This window comes from Phoenix dactylifera, chromosome 16 (genome assembly GCF_051530095.1).
Source record: "Phoenix dactylifera cultivar Ajwa chromosome 16, Ajwa_hap1_PhDact_Kaust_v1.1, whole genome shotgun sequence".
In the NCBI taxonomy this organism is placed as follows: Eukaryota; Viridiplantae; Streptophyta; class Magnoliopsida; order Arecales; family Arecaceae; genus Phoenix; species Phoenix dactylifera.
The window spans coordinates 13,316,526-13,343,154 of NC_143205.1; the positions used below are offsets into that span (position 1 = coordinate 13,316,526).

At 46.1% G+C, this 26,629-nt stretch overlaps 1 protein-coding gene across 1 annotated transcript; it reads right to left on the reverse strand.

Annotated features, from left to right (window-relative positions):
• Positions 1-3,758: 3,758 nt before the first annotated feature.
• On the reverse strand, positions 3,759-5,293 carry LOC148702279 (uncharacterized). Its single transcript, XM_089927676.1, has 2 exons — positions 5,173-5,293; positions 3,759-4,324 (listed from the first exon to the last, which is right to left on the reverse strand). Exons 1-2 carry the CDS (start codon positions 5,291-5,293, stop codon positions 3,759-3,761), a joined length of 687 nt encoding a protein of 228 aa, XP_089783802.1.
• Positions 5,294-26,629: the final 21,336 nt, after the last annotated feature.

Genomic DNA, 26,629 nt, shown 5'->3' on the forward strand with positions numbered 1-26,629 from the left:
GCTTCGGAATGCCAGAATGAGGCCCGAAGGGGCCAAAGGCAGCTGGAGGTGGCCGAGAAGAGGCTCGCCGATTTGGAGGCCATGCGGCCGGAGGCCGTTGCGCGGATGGAGGCTGCCGAGGCCGAGCGGCGATCGGCAGTCGACGAGCTCGAAGAGGAGAGAGCCGCGCACACTCTGGCGAGGTTGGAGTTGTGCGCCTCCGAGGCGCGTCTAGCCGAGGCCCACTCCGAGGCCGCTGGCTACAAATATGAGGGCGGGGTTCTCCACCTGAAGGTCGAGCAAGTCGAGGCTCGAGAGAAAAGGGCACTGGAACAGGCCTGGGACGCGGTAGCGCTCTTCAAGGAGTCGGAAGAGTTTTGCGATTTGATGAAGGAGGAGGCCGTGGACGGGTTCCTCCACGGCTTCGAGAACTTTCGGAGGCAAATGCAACGGTTTTGCCCCCAGCTCGACCTTAGGGATATTCGGCCAAGGATGGGAGAGCGAGCTCGATGTTCCCACTATCCTCGAGGCCGATGAGGTCGAGGCTGATGCGGCCAAGCAAGCGGCGCGGGAGACTCCCTCCAGGGAAGCTGCCGGAGGCGCTCTCGAGGTTACTGGCGAAACCCCGTCTGAGGTTGCCGCGGAAGGTCCCGAGCTAGCTTCTACCGAGGACCCCCAAGTAATCATCGTAGACGACTCCGAGGTTGGTGCTGATGCAGCTGCTGCACCCTAGGACTTAGCCTTCTCTTCTCTTTCTTTCTCTTTATCCTTTTTTGTAAGTAAGGTCGGCCTTCGAAGTCATTATACGGCCGAACCTTGATTCTGTACTTAGCCTTCGGGCCTTTATTAATGAGAAATGTTCTTTTTTTCATATTTGCACTTGCTTCTGTATGTGTAGTTGATGAACCTTCATTTTGGCTGCTTAAGTTGGATTCCTCTTTGGCGAATTTTTTCAAGTCTCCATGCTCGGCTAAGTCTTTAGACCTAGATTCCAGTAGAATTTGCTAAGTTGTTAGGCTCAGCTCTAAGAGGAATCATGTTGAGGCTCTAGGCTTGGACTTTAGGAGAACTCGCTAAGTCTTTGAGCTCGGGCTCCGAAGAAGTCCCGCTAGGCCTTTAGGTTTATCCTCTGGAAAAATTTCGCCAAGACCTTGGGCTCGGCTTCCAGAATAAGCTTGTCGAAGCTTTGAGCTCGGGCTCCAAAGAAGTCCCGCTAGGCCTTTAGGTTTATCCTCTGAAAAAATTTCGCCAAGTTCTTGGGCTCGGCTTCCAGAATAAACTTGTCAAAGCTTTGAGCTTGGGCTCCGAAGATAACATAGGCCGAGGTCGGGCTATTATTGGAGCTTTCATGCTTTTGATCTCGAACCTGGTCCGAGTGTCATCAGGTAAAATTAGAGCCCATGGTGAGTGAATTGGCACTTCCGAGCTCGGTCAGAATATCATCGGGCGGAGCTCGAGGTCGTCATTACAGGCCGTCTCGGCTTGAGTTGACGTTCGGACTTGGATGGGCCCTCATACAGAGAGGTCTGGAGCAAGTGAAAATTGAGCTGGAGATTGGTGAGGAGCTCCCCGCGCTTGGTTGGGAGATTGTGCGCGAGGTCGAGGGAACCTCGGCTTGTAGTCGATTCAGGAGAGCATCCCGGCCTTGGTCGGGGGAAATCCCGAGCTTGGTCGGGGCTTTGTTGACCGTCCTGTAATATAAACAAGTAAGCGCAATGATGTAGGTGCTTGGTAGGATATACCTTTCGCACCATCGGGGCCGGGCATCTCAGGTTGAGGTAAGCGACTCCGCTCTGAGGTCGACTTTTAGTGGCGCTCTTTAGCCTGTAATCCGCTCCCACAGGCGGCGCCGTCTGTTGCGGAGATGGCGCTTTGGCCGGAGCCTCGTACAACAGCATAGCCCGCACCGGCCGAGTAGAGAAGGATACCGCATCCCCTACGAGGTATTGTCCACTTTGGGCGCGCCTACACGGGGATCTGCATAGGTACTACCCCGTCGTCATGCGCCATGGGGGTCCGCATAGGTACTGCCCCGTCGTGCGCCACGGAGGTCCGTCGTGCGCCACGGGGGTCTGCATAGGTACTACCCCATCGTCGGGCGCCATGGGGGTCCGTGTAAGTACTACCCCATCTTTGGATGTCTTTCCGAGGCCGAGGGAGCTTGGGCTCGCTGTCGACTCAGCGGGACATCCCAACCTTAGTCGGAGGATCGAGCACGAGGTCGAGGGAGCTTGGGTTCATTGTCGACCTGGTGACGCTTTCCGAGGTCAAGGGAGCTTGGGCTTGCTGTCGACTCAGCGGAGCATCCCGACCTTAGTCGAGGGATCGAGCATGAGGTTGAGGAAGCTTGGGCTTGCTGTCGGTCTGGTGACGCTTCTCGAGGTCGAGGGAGCTTGGGCTTGCTGTCGACTCAGAGGGGCATCCCGATCTTAGTCGAGGGATCGATCATGAGGTCGAGGAAGCTTGGGCTCGCTGTCGACCTGGTGATGCTTCCCGAGGTTGAGAGAGCTTGGGCTCACTGTCGATTCAGTGGGGCATCCCGATCTTGGTCAGAGTCTTTGATGGAGATCCAGACCGAGCTCGATGTCGACGTGGCGAGGTATTCCAGACTTGGCTGGGGCATCCGAGCTTGGTCGGGTTTCCTGAAGTTCACAAGCGTCCCAATATCAGGAAGAGCATGGAATAATTAAAAGAGAACTGTGAATGAATTAACATGAGAAGGGGATGAGAATCGTATTTCCAATCATCGAGAACCCTTGGGGGCTCTACTGGTAATACATCCGAAGGTTTTCGGAATTCCAGCTTCGTGGAATGAGGGTCCCTTCGAGAGACTCCAACTTGTATGCTCCGGGCCGCTGGACTCGTGCAATCCGGTATGGCCCTTCCCAGTTCGGGGCAAGCTTTCCCTGCTCGGCGGGCTGAGAAGCTTCAGCTCTCCTGAGGATGAGATCTCCTGCTTTAAAAAGCTTGGCCTTTACTCTGAAGTTGTAGTACTGTGCCGTTTTTCGTTGATATCTCGCCATGCCAACTCGGGCTGCCTCCCTTGTCTCCTCGATAAGGTCCAAGTTGCCCCTGAGTTGGGAGGAGTTGGAGGCTGCATCGTAATGTTCCACTCTTTGCGAGGGGAGTCCGATTTCCAGAGGGATGACAGCTTCTGTTCCGTATGCCAGGTTGAAGGAGGTCTCACCGGTAGGAAGTCGGAATGTGGTTCTGTAAGCCCAGAGTACATTGTAGAGGTCTTCGACCCATTGCCCTTTGGATCGGTCGAGCCTAGCCTTGAGCCCCTGAAGGATGGTGCGGTTCGTCACCTCGGTTTCTCCATTCGTCTGTGGATGGGCTACCGAGATGAAGCGGTGGTCGATGCCGAGCTCGGAGCAGAATTCTCTGAAACGGGTATTATCGAACTGCTGGCCGTTGCCAGATATAAGGATGCGGGGGAGTCCAAATCTACAGATTATTGACTTCCAAACAAAGTTCTGCATCTTCTGCTCGGAGATCCGGACCACTGGTTCGGCTTTGACCCATTTGGTGAAGTAGTTGATGGAGACGATCAGAAATTTTCTTTGCCCGGTAGGCAGGAGGAATGGCCCCAGGATGTCAATCCTCCATTGGGCGAATGGCCAAGGGGCACTGATCGAGGTCAGCGGGGCCGAAGGTCAGCACTGGATGTTGGCATTCCGCTGGCATCAATTGTACCTTCGGACGAAATCCGATGCATCCTTCTAGAGTGTGGGCCAGTAGTATCCCTGGCGCAGAATTTTGTGGGCCATTGCTCGGCCTCACAAGTGGTTTCCGCATATCCCTTCATAAACCTCTCGCATAGCATAGTCTGCCTCTGACGGGCGAAGGCATTTAAGGAGGGGAGAGGTAAAAGATTTTCGGTAAAGCTTGCCTTCATATAATATGTATCGGGAGGCTAGACGCCTGATTCGGCGAGCCTCGAGCTCATCATTGGGGAGGGCCTCATTTTGCAGATAGCTGACGAGCTCATCCATCCAGCTTGGCTCGGTGTCGATGCAGAGGGTTGGCTCGGGCTCCTCTATGCTGGGCGTCGGGAGGTACTCGATCACTGTTGCTTTAGGGAGCTCGCTCATGCGGAAAGTCGCCAGCTTCGACAAGTGGTCTGCCCTTAGGTTCTCTGCCCTGGAAATGTGCTGGATTTTGAAGGAGCTTAAGATGGACGCGAGGTTTCGCACCTTTTGGAGATATCTCTGCATCGATGGCTCTCTTGTTTCAAAGTCCTCCAAAATCTGGCTTACGACTAGTTGGGAGTCACTGAAGACCTTCAGGTCTTTCACCTTCAGCTCTTTTGCTAATTTGAGCCCGGCAATGAGTGCCTCATACTCTGCTTAATTGTTCGTGGTGGAAAACTCGAAGCGTAGAGCCTGCTCTACGACTACCCCATCTGGGCTAGTAAGGATAAGACCTGCTACGCTACCCCCCAAGGTTGAGGAGCCGTCCATATATAGGACCCATGGCTGCCTCAGGGTCTCCCCTGCTGGCATGAGTGAGAGCTCGGGATCGTCCGACAAAGTGCACTCTACGAGAAAGTCAGCGAGCGCTTGGGCTTTAATCACTGGCCTCGGATGGTATTCAAGGTCGAACTCCCTAAGCTCGACTACCCACTTCGCGATCCTCCCTATGCGATCCGACCGTTGCAGAATTTGCTTCATGGGCTGGTCGGTCAATATGCCACAGTGTGGGCCTGGAAGTAGGATCGGAGCCTTCGAGCTGAGATAACCAAGGCAAAAATTATTTTCTCCAGCTTGGAATATCGGATCTCGGCATCCCTCAGTACCCGGCTGGTATAGTACACCGATCTCCGAAGCTTGTTCTCTTCTCGGACCATGACCGAGCTTACCGCAACCGGGAAGACGGCCAGGTACAAGTAGAGGAGCTCACCCTGTTGGGATTTTGTAAGTAATGGAGGGGAAGCAAGAAGACGCCTGAGCTCCTCAAAAGCTTGTTGACATTCCTCCGACCACAAGAAGTTCTTTGGCCGCTTGAGGATTTTGAAGAATGGGAGGCACCGCTCGGCCGACCTGGAAACAAATCTTTCCAGGGGCTGCGATCCGCCCAGTGAGCCATTGTACCTTCTTGACCGTCTTTGGCGGCACCATCTCTTGCAGCGCTCGGATCTTCTCAGGGTTCGCTTCGATTCCACGCTGGGTTACTACGAGCTAAGAAATTTACCTGAGGTGACTCCGAAGGCGCACTTGGCAGGGTTGAGCTTCATTTGATACTTTCTGAGTGTGGAGAATGCCTCATTGAGGTCAGCTACATGGTGGTCTGCTGTTCGGCTCTTCACCAGCATGTCGTCCACATAGACCTCCATGTTTCGGCCTAATTGATTTTTGAAGATCTGGCTGACCAGCCTTTGATATGTCGCTCCGGCGTTCTTCAACCCGAACGGCATCACTTTGTAACAATAAATGCCCTTATCGGTGATGAAGGTCGTCTTCTCCTCGTTTTCTGGCGCCATTCAGATTTGGTTGTATCCCGAGAAGGCGTCCATGAAGGTCAGCAACTGATGTCCTAAGGTGGAGTCAATGAGCTGGTCGATGTCGGGGAGAGGAAAGCTGTCCTTTGGGTAGGCCTCGTTCAAGTCGGTGTAGTCCACGCACATGCGCCACTTTTCGTTAGCTTTCTTCACAGTGACCATGTTGGCGAGCCAGTTTGGATAGGAGACTTTTCGGATGAAGCCGGCATCGAGAAGTTTGTCCACTTTCTCGGCCGCTGCTCGTTGTCGTTCCAGGGTGGAGCCCCGTTTTTTCTGCCACACAGGTTTGCAGGTCGGTTTTACCTGGAGTCGGTGAACCATGACCTCGGGGTCTATCCCCGGCATGTCAGTGGGTGACCAGGCGAAGATGTCCATATTGGACCGGAGGAACTCGATCAGGTGGTCTCTTTTGCGGGAGCTCAGGCCGAAGCCGACCTGCACGGTTAGCTCTGGGCAGTTTTCTTTTAAGGGAATCTGGGTAAGAAGCTCACCAGGTTCTACTCGTTCCTTCCAGGGATCGTCCCGTACTTCCAAGGTTTCGATGGGCAGCATCTGATCTGATGTTTGGGTTGGCGCCTTGACCGGTTGCTTCGCTTTGTGAGTCGCCATATAGCACCGCTTGGCTATCGACTGGTTCCCGTGAACTTCGCCTACTCCTCAGTCGGTGGGGAACCGTATGAGCAGGTGATCGGTCGAGACCACAGCTCGGAGGGCATTGAGCCCTGGTGGTCCAAGAATGACGTTGTAGGCCGAAGACAGACAGACCATAAGAAAATCCGTCCTTACAATACTTTCTCAGGGGACGAGCCCGACTGTGACAAGGAGGCTGACCTCGCCCTCAATCGGGACCGAATCCCTGGTGAGTCCGACCAGTGGAGCAAAGCTGGCTTTCCGTCATCCCCATTTTTCGGTAGATATCGTAGTACAAAATATTTTCCGAGCTTCCATTATCGACTAGGACACGCTTTACATCAAATTTACTTACAATCATGGAGATGACCACAGCGTCATCATGAGGAGTCTCAACTCCTTCCAAGTCCTTGTCCGAGACTGAGATGGCTTCGGAGGTGCGCAGGCGCTTCGGAGGGGTCCTTCTCCCGGTTGGTTCTTCAACCGAGCTTCCTTCTCCGATAGTGTTGATGGTGCCGGTGATAGGCCTATTGTCATTTGGATCTTCGGGCAGTGCGGCATTTTTCACTAGCCTCCTTTCCTCACGCCGGTTCCGCACAAACCGGTTGAGTACTCCACGGCGGATGAGCGCCTCGATCTCATCCTGGAGCTGGAAGCGATCCTCCATCTCGTGGCCGTGGTCCCGGTGGAAGCGACAATACTTCCTAGGATTGCGCCGAGCTCCTGTATCCTGCATCGGGGATGGAGGTTAGAAGTAGTCTCGACCTTCTATCTCCATTAGGATCTCTGCCCGGGGAACATTGAGGGGAGTGTAGCTCTCGTACTTCCCCAAGGGCATTCGTGGCCGCGGCGAAGATCTCGATCGAGGCGGGAACCTTGGTCGTAGTTGTCCCCGCTGTCGAGGTGGACTCCTTAGTCGAGGCAGGTTCTTATCTCGGCGGGGGGACCGGCTTCTCGGGCGGGCCGCGCTCCTCATGGCATTTCTTCTGCTTCTTTGAGACCTGCTCGGTCACGCCCCGCCAGGAGGCGATAGTCTCTTCGGCCTTCGCGTACTTCCATGCTCGGGCCAGCATTTCAGTAAAATCGGCGGGGAAGCTCTTCTCAATGGAGAAGAGGAACCTGTAGGATCGAGCCCTAGTCTTCAGTGCCGACATGGCTATCGACTGGTCGAGCTTGCGGACATCCCAGGTTGCAGCGGTAAAGCGGTTGAGGTAATCTTTGAGGGACTCTCCCTCCTTTTGTTTGATGTCAAGGAGGGAATCCAACGTTCGCCGCTGACGTCGGCTGGCAGTAAAGTTGGTGGCGAACTGCTTGCCGAGCTACTCGAAAGAGGATACCGTGCTCGACTTCAGTCCAGAGAACCAGAGCCGAGCCGTTCCCCCAAAGAGTTGCTGGGAAGGCCTTGCAGAGCACAGCTTCCGAGGACCTCTGCAATGCCATAAGGGCTCGGTAGCTTTTCAAATGGTCGAGGGGGTCGGCAATTCCATTGTAGGGCTCCACCTAGGGTATTTTGAACCTCGGTGGGACCGGCTCGTTCTCGATCTGGCGGAAAAAGAGGGACTTAGTGGTGAACTCAAAGTAGCCCTCGTGCCTTGCCTTCCTGCTGTGGAGCGCTTCAATCTGACGCTCGAGCTTCTCGACCTTCCTGTCGAGTTTTCCACCCTGGGGGATTGCCATAGTAGTCTGCTCCGGCTCGTGTTGGTCCGGGGCTGACTCAGCTTCCGAGCGCTGCGGCCTTCTGTCTATGCTCCTCCCTGGCAGTTCTCTCCGGAGAGATGCTCGGGCTGAGCTTTGGCAGCAACACCATTCTTCGTTGTTGGTTCTCGAGGAGCCGTGGAGATTCTGGCCCTGGGGCGCCGGTTCGTCTGGAGGAAGCACTGGCTGGACCTGGGCCTGTGGAGGTGGCATAGGTGGGGCCTTCGCGCGTTGCAGGCCTTGGACGGCTGCGGTCAAGTTTTGAACTTGTTGCACCAGGGTGTTGAACTGTTTCGGCTGGACTTAGGGGACTGAGTCCGTCGGAGAACTTGGTGGTGAATTTTGATCAGAGTGCCCAGGGCTTGGTGGAGGACGCCTTGAGGTATTGGAGGCTCCTTTACTTCGCAACTTCATGGCCACAACTCGGGACCTTTCTCTAGCGCCAACTGTTGCTGGAAATTGGACCCGAGGGCTACCAGTGGCTGAGAAGGAGGAGCTCCGGCATGAGAAGGTGGGTGGCAGTCCGTCGGCGGGTGGCATCCTCCGGGGGACCTGCAAAAAGCCAATTGCCGGGTTTCCGGCGCCGGCCCTCCGATGCTTAAGTCAAAGGGTGCTAATGCGTAGAGGGAGAGAAAATATTTTCTCGAGTTTTAGAGTCTGGACCCGCTCTAAGAGGGAGGGGTTTTTCTTTTATAGAGGAGTACAGGTTTACCTGCAATGTGATAGGGCGAACGGGTTATCGTCATGATTGAGCATAATCATGTAAATTAATGCACGATTGTGTGAATTAATGCATTGCCATGGGAGATCAGGCCAGAGCCAGTGAGTCGTCGTGGCTGATCGGACGTGGCTGAGTGGGCCAACTGCTTGCCGTGGAGGGCTTGAGATCCGTAGATAGCATGTGCATTGATTGTTGAGTGAGCCGGAGATCAGCGGAGGCTATGCACATTAATTATTGAGTGAACCGGAGATCTGCGGAGGCCATATGCCTTAATTGTTGAGTGAGTCGGAGATCTACGGAGGCCATGCGCCTTAATTGTTGTAGGGCATGGACCCCGATCGAGCTGCAGAAGGATGTGACCGCAGTGGGTGGATAGTGAGGTCGGGCTTCCGAGGTCAAGGATGCTGAGGTCGGGTGCCCGGGTCGGGCGTCTCGAAGTCGAGCACCTGGCCGGGCACCAGGTCGGGAGCCCTGAGGTCAGGCCTAAGGTTGGGCGCCTTGAAGTCGGGCGCCTCCAGGTCGGGCGTCTTCAGATCGGGCGCCTCCAGGTCGGGCGCCTCCAGGCCAGACGCCTTCAGGTCGGACGCCTCCAGGTCGGATGCCTCCAGGTCGGGCGCCTTAAGATCGGACGCCTTCGATCACGTGCTGGTGATGCGCCCACGTGTTTCAGGGCGATTCATTTTTCCCCAACAATGCCCAAAGATTTTTTGGCCGAAGCCGTTAATTGTGCGGTGTACTTATCAAACTGGTGTCCTACCAGGAGTGTGCCAAATCAAACACCACAAGAACCATGGAGTGGAAGAAGATCAAGTGTCTCTCATTTGCATGTTTTTAGAAGCATAGCCTATGCACATGTGCTGGATAGAAAACGCTCTAAGCTAGATGACAAGAGTGAAAAATTGGTCTTCATCGGTTATGATGCAAGTTCCAAGGGCTCCAAGTTGTACAATCCACGAAGTCACAAAATCATCGCTAGTAGAGATGTTGAATTTGACGAAGCAAGTTCATGGGATTGAAATTCTCCAAAAGAAGAGTATGACTTTTTTCTTTCTTTGAAGAGGAGCAAGAAAGTCAAGTCTTGGAGCCCTCTTCTCCACCTTCACCGCCTCCATCATCCACTCAAGTGCAATCATCTCCATCATCAAGTGAGGCAAGTTCAAGTGAAGGACCAAGAGGCACAAAGAGTCTTCAAGACATATATGATGCCACGGATGAGGTAACGGAAAGATTAAGTGATTTAACATTTTTTTGTCTTTTTGCCGGTGGTGAACCTCTAAGCTTTGAAAAAGCAACTCAAGACAAGAAGTGGAGAGATGCTATGAATGAAGAAATCAGAGCCATTTGGCTAAGGTATTTGTTGAAGAAGCTTCATATGTTACAAGAAGAACCAACAAAGATTTTTATGGACAATAGTATTAGCCAAGAATCCGGTGCTTCATGAGCGAAGCAAGCATATCGATACAAAGTATCATTTCATTAAAGAATGTATGGCTAAGAAGGAAGTGAAGCTCAAGTACATGAAGTCTCAAGATCAAGTTGCCGATATTTTCATTAAATCCCTCAAGAATGAAAATTTTTGCAAGTTAAGGAGTTAGCTTGGAGTTGCAAAACCAAGTTTAGGAGGGGGGTGGTGTTGGTTACTAAACTTAGTTTTAATATTAGTAACTTATAGTTTTATTTTCCGTAATTGCATATTAGTATGGTAAGGAGTTACATGTCTTTTGGATTTTTAGTCATGTGGGAGTTACATATCTTTTGGATTTTTAGTCATGTGGAAGTTACATGGAGTTATAAGGATTTTATTTAGAGGGAGTTATTTGAGATTTATTTGGGGTTATGAATAGTGTAATGACCAATTCAATTTGGGAGGTTAAAAGATCATCTAATGGCGCCTATAAATATCCATGTACTCTAGTTATTTTTTGAAATTAGTGGAATATAAGTTATTCATGTGTGCCTAGAATCCTCTCCACTTTTCTTCCATAGAGTAATTTATGAGTGTGAACCCTCTTGATTTCCAACAAGTAACAGACTTTGGAAAAGAAGAAGTGAACCCCCAGCAGAAGTATATGCAAAGCATGGAAGCTTTGCAAAGGAGATTTCCGAAGCTCAGGAACCCCAGATAAGGATGGTGTGAGTCACCATTTTCCTTAAGCAAGCCGATGATAGTTTGTTAATCTCCCTCAATCCATACCCTTGTTGCCTTGAGATCCATCACAACACCTAGACCTTCGAGAGTGTTAGCCAACCTAAAGACTCGGAGGATTAGTTTAGAATTTGAAATATTAAGGATTAGTTTAAAATTTAAATTGCTATTTTATTGTTTTGATTGTAACCTTCGTCTATTACATTCTAGCTACCTTTTTGTTGTATTGTAATGCTATTTAATGACATCAATACAATAGTGTTTGGTCATTGAAGGCCAGACCTTTAATCCTCATCTTAATTCTTTCATGGTATTAGAGCCAACTAAAAGCACACGCTTTTGATCCATCCTTTTTATCCTTTTCTATGGCTACTTCTGATAACGCTTCTGCACCCTCCATCTTTGCTCCCAACATTGGCCAATTAATATCGGTCAAGTTAGATGGTGAGAATTATCTACAATAGATTTCTCAGTTTATCCCTGCACTCAAGTCTAATGATCTTTGGGGTTTCGTGGATGGATCTGAACCGTGCCCCAATATAACTCTCCCTCTTATGACTCACAAACCAGATGGTGATGTTAATCCTGCCTTTCTTCTCTAGACCAAAAAGGACCAATTTGTCTTGTCCTGGATCAATGCCACGCTACACCCTAAAGTTCTCTCTACGGTGTATGCCCTCACTACTACTCAGCAAGCTTAGGCTTCTTTATCTAATCGCTTTGCTTTTCAGTCCAGGTCCAGGATTAATCTTCTTCAACGCTAGCTGCGCAGTCTTCGCATTGACAATCGTTCTTGCTCGAAGTACCTGGCCCTTGCTAAGGGTCTAGTTGATCAGCTTGCCCTTGTTGGAAAGGTTGTTGACGATGATGATCTCATCTCCACACTGCTTGGTGGCTTAAGTGTTCAGTTTCTTCTGTTTCAGAATTCTGTCAATATTCTAACCCGCAGTTCTAGTCTATCATTTGAAGATTTCCATGCTAAATTACTCACGTTTGAGCATACCTTGGTATCTCACAATCGAGTTGCTGCTTCGGAGGGCTCCTATGCCTTTGTTGTTCATAATTCATCACTGCCTCAGTCACCTGCTTCGGCTGCTTCTTATGCTTTGGCTGCTTGCCAACGTAATCCGCCCTTTCCTCCTCGTAACAACAACAACAAATCCAAGGGTAAGGCTCCTCTTCCTCATGGTGGTCCTGGTGTTCTTCCTACACCACATCAAGGTCCTTCACAGCATTCTAATCCGAATAAATAGGCTTTGCCAGATTTGTGGCAAATTTAGACATGGTGCTCTAGATTGTTTTCACCACTTCAAGGACGTCCTCCTCATCAGACGTTAGTTGCTATGGTTGCTCAACTGAACACTGCATTTCTTGCTCGGACTGCACCCTCCTTGAGCAACACTACCTGGTATGTTGATAGCGGTGCTAACCAATACATTACTGCTAATCTCGAGCAACTCCCCAATGCACAACCCTATGCTAGTGGTGACAACATAGCTATTGGTAACGTCACTGGATTGGATATTGCCAATACTGGTTCACTTCTTTTTAGGTCTTCCCTCTCTAATCTTCAAATGTCTCATGTTCTTCATTGCCTACAAGCCTTTGCTAATCTACTTTCCATCAATCAATTTTGTATTGAAAAGAACTATTTTTTTATTCTCATGGGGTCTCATTACTTTGTTCTAGATGTTCAGATGAGAAAGATACTGCTTCAAGGCCAAAGTGAAGGAGGTCTCTATCCAATCACCTGCACAAAACAACGCCTGCTTCTTCGCCTAAGTTAGCTACCCTTTTAGGTGTTAGGGCTCATGTCTCTATCTGGCACTCAAGATTGGGACATCCTGTCTATTCAGTTGTGTCTAAGTTAGTTCGTGATTTTTCTTTGCCAATTAGTGGCTCTCTTAATAAACCTGCCGTTTGTCTTGCTTGTCAACTTGGCAAGCACAAACAATAGCCCTTCTTTGAATCCACTCGGGTCACTACTTTCCCTCTCGAGATTATACATACTGATGTTTGGACTTGCTCTACTCGATCAATTAATGGATGCTTTGCATATGTTTTGTTTATCGATGACTTTTCTAGATTCACGTGGATCTAGCCTTTAAAGTCTAAAGTCGATGTGTATTTGTGCTTCCAAAACTTTAAAAGCATGGTTGAAAATCAGTTTCCACACAAAATCAAATACTTACAGTCTGATAATGGTGGCGAATACACATCCACACAATTTAAAAAAATTTTAGCACAAAATGGAATTTGTCATCGATTAAGCTATCCATATACAACTCAATAGAATGGCTTAGCTGAGCGCAAACATAAACATATCATGGATATGGGGCTCTCGCTTCTAGCTCAATCAGAACTTTCAATGGATTTTTGGGTAGATGCATTCTTAACATTTGCTTTCTTGATCAATAGGCTACCAACACCAGTTCTTGATAATCTCTCTCCATATTACAATTTTTTCTCCAAATCTCCTGATTACTCCTTCTTACGCAATTTTGGTTGTGCCTATTATCCTCTCCTTCGTCCTTATAACTCTGAAAAGCTAATCTTTCGAAGTAAACAGTGTATATTTATCGGGTATAGCTCTTGTTACAAAGGATATCATTGTTTTGACCCTATATCTCAAAAAATATATATTTCCAAAAATGTGGTCTTTGATGAGGAGCTATTTTCTATGGCAAAAGGTGAGACTCCTAACTCTCCTTCAACATCATCACTTTTGGAAACATCAGGTAAGACTTCTAACTTTTCTCCAATTTTACCTACTATTCCTATGTCAATGCACCCTAATGCATCATCCACACAAGCTAATCCTACTCACACTCCTTTATCTATTCAAACATCAAATCCTTTTCCTACCTCATCCTCTCCTACTTTTTCTCCACCTGATCCTGAACCTAGTACACCGTTACATATCTCTTCCCAAATTCATCAACCTTCCACCTCTTTGACTGACTCTATTACTTTATCCTCTTTACATGATCCTCCTTGGCCTGTTGACTCTATCTCAACTAGTGAGCCTAGTACCAGCAGTGTAGTCACTAGATCCTAAACCGGTCATCCATGACCAAAAACCTTTTCTGATTACCAAGTTTATTACCCAACCAGACATCCCCCTCGTGCTCTTCAGACTGTCCTCCTTCCACCTGAACCAAACTGCTTTTCCAAAGTTGTGAAGTCACCCCAGTGGAGAGCTGCTATGGGAGAAGAGTTTGATGCTCTTATTGCTAATGGCACTTGGTCGCTTGTTCCTCGACCACCAGGCCACAAGGTTTTTCGCAACAAGTGGGTTTATCGTTTGAAATAGAAGCAAGATGATTCCATCGATTGCTGCAAAGCCCGACTTGTAGCAAACGGCTTTGATCAGAGGAGTGGGGTTGACTTTACAAAGACATTTAGTCTTGTTATTATACCTTCATCTGTTCGTGTGTTGCTAGTTTTAACAGTGCAATTTGACTAGCCGATTCATCAGCTTGATGTTTCTAGTGCCTTCCTCCATGGTGTTCTTACATGGAGCAACCTCAGGGATTTGTTGATCCCCAGTTTCCACAACATGTCTGCAAGTTATATAAGGCTGTTTATGGTCTTAAACAAGCACCTCGTGCTTAATTCACGAGGCTACATGATTCTCTGCTTAAGCTTGGCTTTGTTTCCTCTTATGTTGATTCATCCCTATTTATTCTTCATCAAGATGCTGTTCAGATTTTTATTTTAATATATGTCGATGACATTTTATTTATAGGGACTGATGCTTCAGCTATTGCATCGGTGATCACCTCTCTTCAACAGGAATATCGCCTGAAGGACCTTGCCCAATTGAATTATTTTCTTGGTATTCAGGTTTTTGGTGACTCTACTGGTATTCACCTGCGACAGTCCAAGTACATTGGAGATGTCCTTGATCGGTCTCATCTTGTTAGAATCAAACTTGTTGCCTCTCCTTCTACTGTTGGGTCCAAATTATCTTCATTCGATGGTGACCTTCTCTCGGATGATGATGCTACTCAATATCGTCAAATAGTTGGTGTGCTCCAATATTGCACACTCACCTGTCTGGATATAAGTTATTCAGTGAACCAGCTTTGTCAGCACATGCATCAACCTTCATTAGTTCAATGGATTGCAGCCAAATGGGTCCTTCGCTATTGGAAGGGTACTATTGATCATGGTTTGTGGTCCTCTAAAAGTGATCTTTTATTACAGAGATTTTGTGACTCAAACTGGGCAGGTAATCCTGATGATAGATGCTCAACGTCCAGGTATGGTGTATTTCTTGGCTCTTCATTGATTTTCTAGTCTGCGAAAAAGCAATCAATTGTATCTCGCTCTAGCACGGAGGCAGAATACAGATCATTGGCTCTTCTTACAGATGAAATATACTGGTTAAGAATGTTGTTTAAAGAACTTCACATTTCCCTCTCAGATCCACCTACTTTATGGTGTGATAATGTTAGTGCAATATCTCTTGCTTCGAATCCTGTGTTTCATGTAAGAACAAAGCATGTCAAGATTGATTTTCATTTTATTCGAGAGAAATACTCAATGGTGATGTTGTTGTTAAGTATTTGAACACTCAGGATTAGATTGCAGATGTCTTTACGAAGAGTCTCTCTTTTGTTCTTTTCAAGCTTCTAAGGGACAAACTGATGGTTGTTCCACCCCCTATCAGTTTGTGGAGAGTGTTAGCCAACCTAAAAACTCGGAGGATTAGTTTAGAATTTGAAATACTGAGGATTAGTTTAAAATTTAAAATGTTGTTTTAGTGTTTTGATTGTAACCTCCGTCTGTTATATTCCAGCTGCCTTTCTGTTGTATTGTAATGCTATTTAATGACATCAATATAATACCGTTTGGTCATTGAAGACCAGATTTTTAATCCTCATCTTAATTCTTTTAGAGAGCAACTTTAAGTTCAACTAGAGGAAAAATGTTGTCATAAGATGGGATTGCGAATGACAAACCCGGCACCAGCAATAACATCAGATTGGAGTGAGCCAACAAAGTTGACAAGAAATTGAACTCACACTGAAATCTAGCTGAAAAGCCTACTTTGAGTTTGGGCTGAGCCCAACTCATTGGACCTTATACAGAATCTATATCTTGGGCTCTACTCCTCTGTCTCAGGTTGATCTTTGTACAAGGAAAGAACATGTGAGCCCATTCAGCAAGATTTGCAAGCTGCTACCAGAGTTAAGTTTTAAATCAATGAAGAAAATAAGCCAAAACTTAGGAATTAGGGTTCATCTGGAGAGGAATTTTTCCACAGCTGCCCAGTCGGTGGTTCTGTTTCTCACTGGTGCCATTTTATGGTCATGCTGGAAAAAAAGAAATATCATAAATTTCATGAACAAATAATCTTCTATAAAGTAAGTGCTATAGAAAGTTTACAGCTATTCTCTTTTTGGTCCAACCTCTGTAATGCAAAGTTGTTTAATGAGCACGCAAAAATCTGATACAAAATAAGAAAATTATCTATCCTGATAAATGGAGCTTGACCTTGCTGTTACTTGAGCAAATGGATTACTCAATGTAGGACATCAAGCTGGTTCTTTGTTGAGCTGAAGTTGCATCATTTGTTTTTTTGGATTTTCTGTGCTTTTCTATTTCTGCAACTGCTTTGTTTCTATTATATTGTCTTGCTTTAATCTTGATGGGAGGCAAAATGGATCGTCCTACTCCAGTGTGGGACCACCCAATTCCTGTCGAGTAGACCTCAGAGTCGAGTAGGCTAGACTTCGGTCCCGCTAAGAGCCAGGCCGAGCCGACCTCCCCAAGCACATGTGACCGAATATTTCGGCCTAGGCAGCCCCTTTCCACGAACCATTGCTCGCCAGCCACGCCATGACATGACGACCAAGGACCATGCCTTGCTGCCAAGAGCCATACCCTGCCACACCTGCCAACACCATTGTAGAGTGATTGATTAAAACCCCTATTTGATTTTGATGAGCTCAAAGCATTTGAGTATATCTTATGTTTACTAATGAATTCAATTAAGTGTTTCAGTGAAAATCGTGTCTAAGTGTTTCTAGACATGGTTCAAGATATTTTGGATAAGGCATGAAGTCAGTTTGAACCAAAGTCTGAGACTCGAGTCGACTCCAGAATATTACGAGTCGACTCCAAGCGTATCAGAATCACTGGCACGGGCTCGAGTCGACTCCAGATCAGTACGAGTCGACTCCGACTGAGAACAGACAGACGAACAGAAAGCATCAACTTAAAACCTGTCAGCGAGTCGACTCCTGAAGTGCGCGAGTCGACTCCGATGCTTACCGAGTCGACTCCGGAGTAATATGAGTCGACTCCAAGAAGCTACAGACAGAAAAGTCAGAGAGCGTTATTTCGACCCTGAGATTCGAGTCGACTCCTGTGGAACGCGAGTCGACTCCGATGGTTGGCAGGTCGACTCCAAAGAAAGCGAGAGTCGACTCTCAGTGGTACACAAAGAAAAAGTCAGAGAGGAGTTTTCGAACTCTGAGATTCGAGTCGACTCCCGCAATACACGAGTCGACTCCGAGACAGCGCTCCACCAAAAAGACAGAAGGCCAAGTTTCGGAAACTGAGAGCCGAGTCGACTCCAAGACTGGACGAGCCAAAAGACAGAAGATCGGGAGTTCGGGCTCTGAGCGCCGAGTCGACTCCCAGGACTGTCGAGTCGACTCGAGCGGACCAAATTGAAAAGTTGATCTACGGATTTCATGGGAGGAGCCGACTCCGAAAATGCCAAGTCAGCTCCAGAAGTTGGCGAGTCGACTCCGGGTCAAGACGAGTCGACTCCCAGTCGAAGAGGCCACTTTAATTCAAATCCGGAACAGTTGCCGAGTCGACTCCAGAAAAGCATGAGTCGACTCCCGCTACAGCTGAGTCGACTCCTGATCGCGCGAGTCGACTCCGACCCCCCAACGGACATATTGTCAGGTTGTGCAGAGTGTGCAGAACGGGCAGAAAAAGGTGTCTAACGGCTAGTTTCCGTGAGGGATGGTTTAAATAGTCACAGAGGACTGTAGCAAGGTAGAGAAGCACCATTCCATTCAAAGAGATCAAGCTTTCATTCTCTGCAAGTTGGTTTTCAACGAAAAGAGGGAAGAGCGGCATTAACTCCATCCAACTTCCTCTTCCCAGCATTTAAAGAAGCCTCCTCATGCATTCAAGTCGACCAGACATTCAAGAGGAGACCCGAAGCTCAAAAAATCCTACTCAACTCCAACTCAAACGTGTTTGAGGGCTTCTAACCTCTCTTCAGTTTATATTGTTATTTATCTGCTTTTGAGAAGCTTTGTTTTCTGTTTGTCCCTTTTATTTACATCTTGTCTTTGCTTGGTTCAATCGGGGGATTGAATCAAGGGTATAGAGGTTGGTTGGTGAGCCGAGTATAAAATCAACGTGTGTAAGGGTTCGATTGTGATCCCGGGAAAACAATCGGGGTGGTTCTAGTCGGTAAGCCAGGGAAAACCGACCGAGTTCGTTGTGAGCTCGTAAAACAACAAGTTTGGTTGTGAGCTTGTAAAACAACCGGCTGTAATCCAAGGGGTTATAGTGAATTTCCAAGTGAGACTTGGGGAGTGGACGTAGGAGCAAGGGTTAGCTCCGAACCACTATAAAACATTGTGTTTGTGATTGATTGTCTCTCTCTATTACTCTCATTTCATTCACAGCACATATAAACGAATCAATCATCACGCTAAAGCATTAATTAGTCATCCACAAATATTTTAAATAGCTAAATTATTTTAAAACCCAATTCACCCCCCCTCTTGGGTTGTCTATCTGGGCAACAAGTGGTATCAGAGCCTAAACTCTTCTACCTTAGAGTCAAAGATCAAAATGACAACCCCATTTGGATCTTCCCACATTGAGGGTCAGTCCACCCAAAGACCCCCTTTCTTTAATGGATCCGACTACTCATATTGGAAGGCTAGGATGAAAATATTTATCCAAGCCCAAGATTATGAGATGTGGACCATTATAGTGAATGGACCATACATCCCATCCATCTATGTAGAGGGTGTCAATGTACCCAAACTGGAAAAGGATTGGGATGACCATGACTTTAGGAAGGCACAACTCAATGCGAAAGCAATGAATGTGCTCTATTGTTCACTAGATAGGAATGAATTCAATAGAGTCTCTACTTGCAATTCTGCAAAAGAGATTTGGGATAGACTTGAAGTGACCCATGAGGGCACGAATCAAGTCAAAGAATCCAAAATAAATATATTGGTTCATAAGTATGAACTATTTAAAATGGATTCTAATGAATCAATCACATGCATGTTCACTAGGTTTACTGACATTGTCAATGGCCTAAAAAGCCTTGGCAAAAATTATACTAACAGTGATCTTGTCAGGAAAATTCTTCGCTGTCTACCAAGGTCATGGGAAGCCAAGGTGACGGCAATCCAAGAAGCTAAGGACTTGAACAAGCTTCCACTTGAAGAGCTCCTTGGATCCCTAATGACTCACGAGCTAACAATGAAGCAGCACAGCGAAGAAGAGTCCTCCCATAAGAAAAAGGTAATAGCTCTTAAATCTACATCATCTAACAAAGATCTGTCTTGCAGTAGCAGCAGTGAAGAAGAAGATCATGAGGGAGATGATGATGAGGCTCTCCTCGTGCGCAAGTTCAGAAAATTCATCAACAACAAGAAGTCCTATCATCAAAGGAGAGGCCCCTCAAATTCCTATCGGAAGGATAAAGGTAAGGAAAGGAAAAATGAGGAGATTGGGTGTTATGAGTGCAAGAAACCGGGGCACATCCGAGCTGAGTGTCCCTTACTAAAGAAGGGGAGCAAATACAAGAAGAAGAAAGCTCTCGTCACCACCCTATCGGACTCCGACTCATCATCATCATCATCGGATGATGAACAAGAAGAAAAGGCCAATTTCTGCTTCATGGCCAATGAAAATGAGGTAACGTCCGAATCGCATTTAGATTTTACATTTGATGAATTGTATGATGCATTTAATGAACTAATGATTGAATATAAGGCCATAAATCTTAAGAATAAAGAGCTAAAGATAGCTAATCAATCATACCTACATAAATATGATAAATTAGTTAAGGATAAGGACTCTATCACCAAAGAAAAGTTAGAACTTAAGACAAGCAATCAACTCTTAACTCAAAAGACTAATACCTTGAGTAAAGATAATGAAAAATTAACTAAGGAAATTTCAGAACTTAAAAACAATAAACAAATCTTAAACGAGAATCTCATAAAAGATTTAAACATTCTAAAAACCGAAAAACAAACTCTAACTAAAGAACTTGAAAAGTACAAATCTTTGGTTGAAAAGTTTACATATAGTTCTGAAAAATTGAATATGATACTTAATAGTCAACGAGCAGTATTTAATAGAGCGGGTTTAGGGTATAAACCAAAAAACAAGCAAAAACTTCTTAGTAACTTCTTTGTTAAAGCTGGGGAAAGTAAAACTAAGAAAATAACCTGTTTTTGTTGTGGAACCTTAGGACATAAAACAAATGTGTGCGATTATAGAAAAGGTAAAACTAAAAGAAAAATTAAAAGGGTATGGGTTCCAAAAGGAACCAACATGACTAACCATGAAGGACCCAAGAAAACTTGGGTACCTAAGATTATATGATCTACTTGTGTAGGAGTGTCTTGCAGCCAAGGTCAATAAAAATTGCTGGTACTTGGATAGTGGCTGCTCAAGACACATGACGGGTGACAAGGATCAATTCTTCTCCCTTGAAGCTAAGAAGGGAGGTGCTGTGACTTTTGGAGACAACAACCAAGGTCACATCATTGGTATAGGTAAAGTATAAATTATCCCTTCTACTTTTATTAATAATGTTAGGTATGTTGACGGTCTTAAGCATAATTTATTAAGCATTAGTCAATTATGTGATAGAGGCTATAATGTCATGTTTAAACCATCACTATGCATCATAACAAACCCAAATGACAATAGTTTAGTTTTTAAAGGAATAAGACGTGGAAATGTGTATGTTGTAGACCTTGAGGATCTTGCCAAACACAACCCATGTTTAGTTGTTAATGAAACCAAGGATAATGATGCTAGTTGGTTATGGCATCATAAGTTAGGTCATGCAAGCATGGACACAATATCTAAACTAGTTAAAAGAGATTCTGTGATAGGTTTGCCAAAATTAAAATTTGAAAAGAATAAAATATATGAAGCATGTCAATTTGGCAAACAATCAAGGAACTCCTTTAAATCTATAAATTGCGTCTCTACCTCTAGACCTCTAGAACTACTACACATGGACCTCTTCGGACCAACTAGAACCACAAGTCTAGGAGGAAATAAATTTGGTCTAGTTATCGTAGATGATTACTCTAGATTCACTTGGGTTATGTTCTTAGCACATAAAGATCAAGCTTTTTCAGTCTTTAAAAAGTTTCATAAGGAAGTAACAAATGCTAGAGATTCTTCAGTCATAGCCATTAGAAGTGACCATGGAACCGAATTTGAAAATCAGTTATTCGATGAGTTTTGTAGTAAAAAGGGGATAACTCATAATTTTTCTGCACCTAGGACACCACAACAAAATGGAGTTGTGGAGAGGAAAAATAGAACTCTAGAGAAAATGGCTAGAACTATGTTATGTGAAAGTAACCTCCCTAAGTACTTTTGGGGAGAAGCCATTAATACTTCTTGTCATATATTAAATAGAGTTCTATTAAGACCCATTATAAAGAAAACACCTTATGAACTTTGGAAAAACAGAAAACCAAAGGTAAACTATTTTCATATCTTTGGATGTAGGTGTTTTGTTCATAATAATGGAAAAGATAATCTAGGAAAATTTGACTCTAAATCTGATGAGGGCATATTCTTAGGGTACTCTACAACTAGTAAAGCCTATAGAGTCTTTAATAAAAGAACCCTAGTCATAGAAGAATCTATACATGTTGTTTTTGATGACTCGAGTGATATCTCCTCTAGTAAGAGAGTTAATTTTGATGATGATACGGAAATTCTTGAAGAAAAGATTGATGAGATGACATTACAAGATAACAATCAAAAATTAATTGAAGATGCATCATCAAGCCAAGAGACTATAGTAGATCATGGGCTAACTAAAGCTTGGAGGTATGCTCACGGGCATCCTAAGGAATTAATTCTAGATGATCCGTCTCAACCTATTAGGACTAGAGCATCCCTTAGGAACTTAAACAATCATCTAGCTTTCGTTTCACATTTTGAGCCCAAACACATAGAAGAAGCTGAAAAAGATATAAATTGGATAAATGCAATGCAAGAAGAATTAAACCAATTTACTAGAAACAAAGTATGGAATCTAGTTGAAAGACCTACTGAATATTCAATTATAGGTACCAAATGGATTTATAAAAATAAACTTGATGAAAATGGTATTGTAATAAGGAATAAGGCTAGACTAGTAGCAAAGGGTTATAATCAAGAAGAAGGTATAGATTTTGATGAACCTTTGCTCCTGTAGCTAGACTTGAGGTTATTAGCATATGCATGCTCTAAGGACTTCAAACTATTTCAAATGGATGTAAAAAGTGCATTTTTAAATGGGTATATTAATGAGGAGGTATATGTAGAACAACCTCCTGGTTTTGAAAATCATCAATACCCTAATCATGTATATAAATTGAACAAAGCACTTTATGGTTTGAAACAAGCACCTAGAGCATGGTATGAGAGGCTTAGCAAATTCCTATTAGAACATGAGTTTTCTAGGGGAAATGTAGATACAACATTGTTTTTAAGGAAGAAAAACAAAGATATGTTGTTAGTGCAGATTTATGTTGATGATATCATTTTCGGTGCTACTAACAATCGCCTCTGCGAAGAATTTGCTGATTTGATGCAGAGTGAATTTGAAATGAGCATGATGGGAGAGCTGAATTACTTCCTTGGACTTCAAATCAAACAATCTGAAGAAGGCATCTTCATCAATCAAGCCAAATACATCAAGGAGATGCTCAAGAAGTTTGATATGGAGGGAAACAAGTCAATCAGCACCCCCATGAGCTCATCATGCAAATTAGACCAAGATGAATCAGGTAAATCTGTAGATCAGAAACTATATAGAGGTATGATAGGATCTTTATTGTATCTTACTGCAAGTAGACCTGATATCATGTTTAGTGTTTGCATGTGTGCTAGATATCAGTCTAATCCTAAGGAATCACATCTAATTGCAGTTAAGAGAATCTTTAAATACCTAATAGGAACTAAGAATATAGGTTTATCGTATTCTAAAGAATCTAGTCTGAACTTAATAGGATATACAGATTCAGACTTTGCTGGATGTAAACTTGATAGAAAAAGCACCAGCGGGTCATGTCAATTCCTAGGAGAAAACTTAATATCATGGTTTAGCAAGAAACAAAACTCGGTTGAATTATCTACTGCTGAAGCTGAATATGTTGCAGCCGGGAGTTGTTGTGCTCAAATCTTATGGATCAAACAACAATTGAAAGATTATGGCATTAAACAAAATAAAATATCCATTAATTGTGATAATACAAGTGCCATTAATCTAACTAAGAATCCAATTCAGCATTCAAGAACTAAACATATTGAGATAAGACATCACTTTATAAGAGATCATGTACTGAATGGTGATGTGACACTACAGTTTGTTTGTACTGATGATCAATTAGCTAACATTTTTACAAAACCCCTAAGTGAAGAGAGATTTAGTGTGCTTAGGAGGGGATTAGGAGTGATTGATCCATGCTAGTGGTATTTTCCACTAGTTCATTGATTTTGATGATTAGATTGTGGTTAATTTAGAGTTTCTTTACAATGATCATCAAATCAGATCATAACTTCGTGATTTTCCCTCATTCGGCACGAACATAGCATGATTTTACGGTGCGTGCCAGGGTTCGAGACGACTCGAGCATGTTTCAGAGTCGGCTCGTAAGGGGGAGTCGACTCGCGCATTCACGGGAGTCGACTCGAGAACAATGGCAGCAGAGGGGGAGTCGACTCGCATACAGTCGGGAGTCAACTCGAGGTCAATAGGCGCATAAGAAGAGTCGACTCGCGCATATTTTGGAGTCGACTCGAGGTCGAGTCGACTCGCGACTCAGTGGAGTCGACTCGCAGTCGGGATCCGACTTTTAACCCTAACTTCATCGCTTAGAAAATATTTCTTTTCACCGCCGCCACTGTTCAAAACCCTAGAGTCGACTCGTAGATCGTCTCCGGCCGCCCCTAGGTCCTTTTCCCGTCGATTTTTCATCGCCCATTAGGTTTTCATCCCATTCTAGGTCAACCATGCCTCGCAAATCCGTTGTCTCAAGCCGGAAGAGGCCCCATTCTGCGACCGGTGCCGAGCGGCGTTCCAAGGCTCGGAATGACCCCGTGAGGCCACAACCTTCGGCTCGTTCCCCGCCGAGGGCGGTTCCCGCGAGGCCGTGGGCCGGGAAGGCGGTCTCCACCGGGAGATACGTCGATTTCGACTATCTCTCCCGGGAGGGCTTCACCATAGGTGAGAGATTGCGTGTCCAGGGCTTAGAATATTTTCTTATGTTAGATCTCCCCACATACCCTGGATTAGTTAGAGAGTTTTACGGTACCGTCCATCGGGGAGATGGGGGTATAGAGGGCACGGTAGCCGGTGTCCCTTTGTTCATTTCGGAGGATATCATTGCCCACATCCTCTACCTTCCACAAGTAGGGGTGGCTCCCACACATCCCGAGGATAGGACTGAGGCCCTTACGGCCATTCTAGGATACCCACCTCAGTCCCCCTTAGATGAGGTGTCCGCTAGCTCACTTCCTGTTGAGGTGCGGATCCTCCTGAGCATCTTGTCTAGGTCTATTTTCCCGAAGACTGGCCGCTTCGATTTTGTTTCTGAGAGGGACCTCGCCCTTATGTTTTATATTCTTCAGGACACCCCAATCAACTTCCCCAAACTCATTTATAGGTATCTATGTGAGCCACTAGATAGACCTAGGCTCACCCTCCCCTATGGCATGTTGTTCACCCTTATCTTTAGGGAGGCCGAGCTCCCTATTCCTGAGGGGGAACCCTCTCGCGCATTGCGATGGACAGATCGCATGCGTCCGGGGACCCTACACAGGATGGAGTTTCGGAAGGTAGAGGGGACCTGGGTTAGGAAGTCTTCCACCTCCACACATACCACCAGACATTATCCTAGTCCTGAGCCAGATTCTGACTATCCTGACATCTGGCGGATCGCTCCTGAGCAGCTCCTGGAGTTGCGGCAGGAGATTGTCCGAGACCTGCGAGATGATCTGCTTCGGGAGCTCCGAGGTTCAGTGCCTGCTCCCACTCCTGCACCCACATCTTCTGAGTTGGTCCCTCCCTTGACAGCCGTGACTGACATGACGACCCATGTACGGGAAGAGATCTACAATGTCCGGAGTTTGGTCCAGGCTCAGTTCTCCAGTATGAGTGAGGTCACGGGCATCACTCGGAAGATGCGCGATGACATCCGGAAGGACATGAGCACCACTACTCAGGGGGCCGAGCGCTTGTCGAATGTGCTCATCGACAAGCTGGACGCACTTCAGAAGTCGGTGACCGAGCTCGACACGATGCATAGCAGGGCCACCTCGGCCATCATCCGACAGCTAGAGCACGTCACCAATGCGGTCCAAGCACTCGCTGAGCGCATGCCTCGAGGAGCCACATCCTCGAGAGGAGGAGACACATCCTCGAGAGGAGGAGATATATCCTCGAGAGGAGGAGTTACATCCTCGAGGAGACCTTAGCTGTTTTTGTGTTGACATGTATTGTTTTGCTTTACTTATTGTATTCTCAAATGTATTTACATACAAATCAATACTGTGGAGTGATTGATTAAAACCCCATTTGATTTTGATGAGCTCAAAGCATTTGAGTATATCTTGTGATTACTAATGAATTCAATTGAGTGTTTCAGTAAAAATCCTGTCCAAGTGTCTCTAGATTTGGTTCATAGTATTTTGGATAAGTTAAGAAGTCTGCTGAACCAAAGTCTGAGACTCGAGTCGACTCCCGAGTATCACGAGTCGACTCCAAGCGTATCAAGTTCACTGGCACGAGCTCGAGTCGACTCCAGACTAGTACGAGTCGACTCCGACTGAGAACAGAAAGAAGAACAGAAAGCCTCATCTCAGAACCTGTCAACGAGTCGACTCCTGAAGTGCGCGAGTCGACTCCAATGATCAACGAGTCGACTCCAGGGTAGAAAGAGTCGACTCCAAGAGGTACACAAAGAAAAGTCAGAGAGCAGTTTTCGAGTCTGAGATTCGAGTCGACTCCCAGACAGCTCGAGTCGACTCCAAGACAAGCTTCACGTCAAAAGGCAGAAGACCAACTTTCGGAAACTGAGAGCCGAGTCGACTCCAAGGAAGTTCGAGTCGACTCCAAGACTGGATGAGCCAAAAGATAGAGAATCGGGAGTTCGGGCTCTGAGATTCGAGTCGACTCCAAGGACAGTCGAGTCGACTCGAGTGGACAAAATTCAAAATTGGATCCACGGACTTCAGTGGATGAGCCGACTCCAAAATTGCCAGATCAGCTCCAGAAGTTGGCGAATCGACTCCGGGTCAAGACGAGTCGACTCCCAGTCGTGACGGCAACTTTCATTCAAATTTGGAACAGTTGCCGAGTCGACTCCGGAAAAGCTTGAGTCGACTCCCGCTACAGCCGAGTCGACTCCTGATCGCGCGAGTCGACTCCAACCCACCAACGGTCATATTGTCAGGCTACGCAGAGTGTGCAGAGCGGACAGAAAAAGCAGTGTAACGGCTAGTTTCCGTGGGGGTTGGCTTAAATAGCCACAGAAGACTGTAGCAAGGCAGAGAATATTCATTCCACTCCAACTAATCAAGGATTCAAGCTCTGCAACGTGCTCTTCAACGAAAAAAGGAAGATCTGCATTTACAGCTCCACCTACATCTTCCCAGCAATTAAAAGCCTTCTCCTCCAGCATTCAAGTCGACTACACATTCGAGAGGAGAC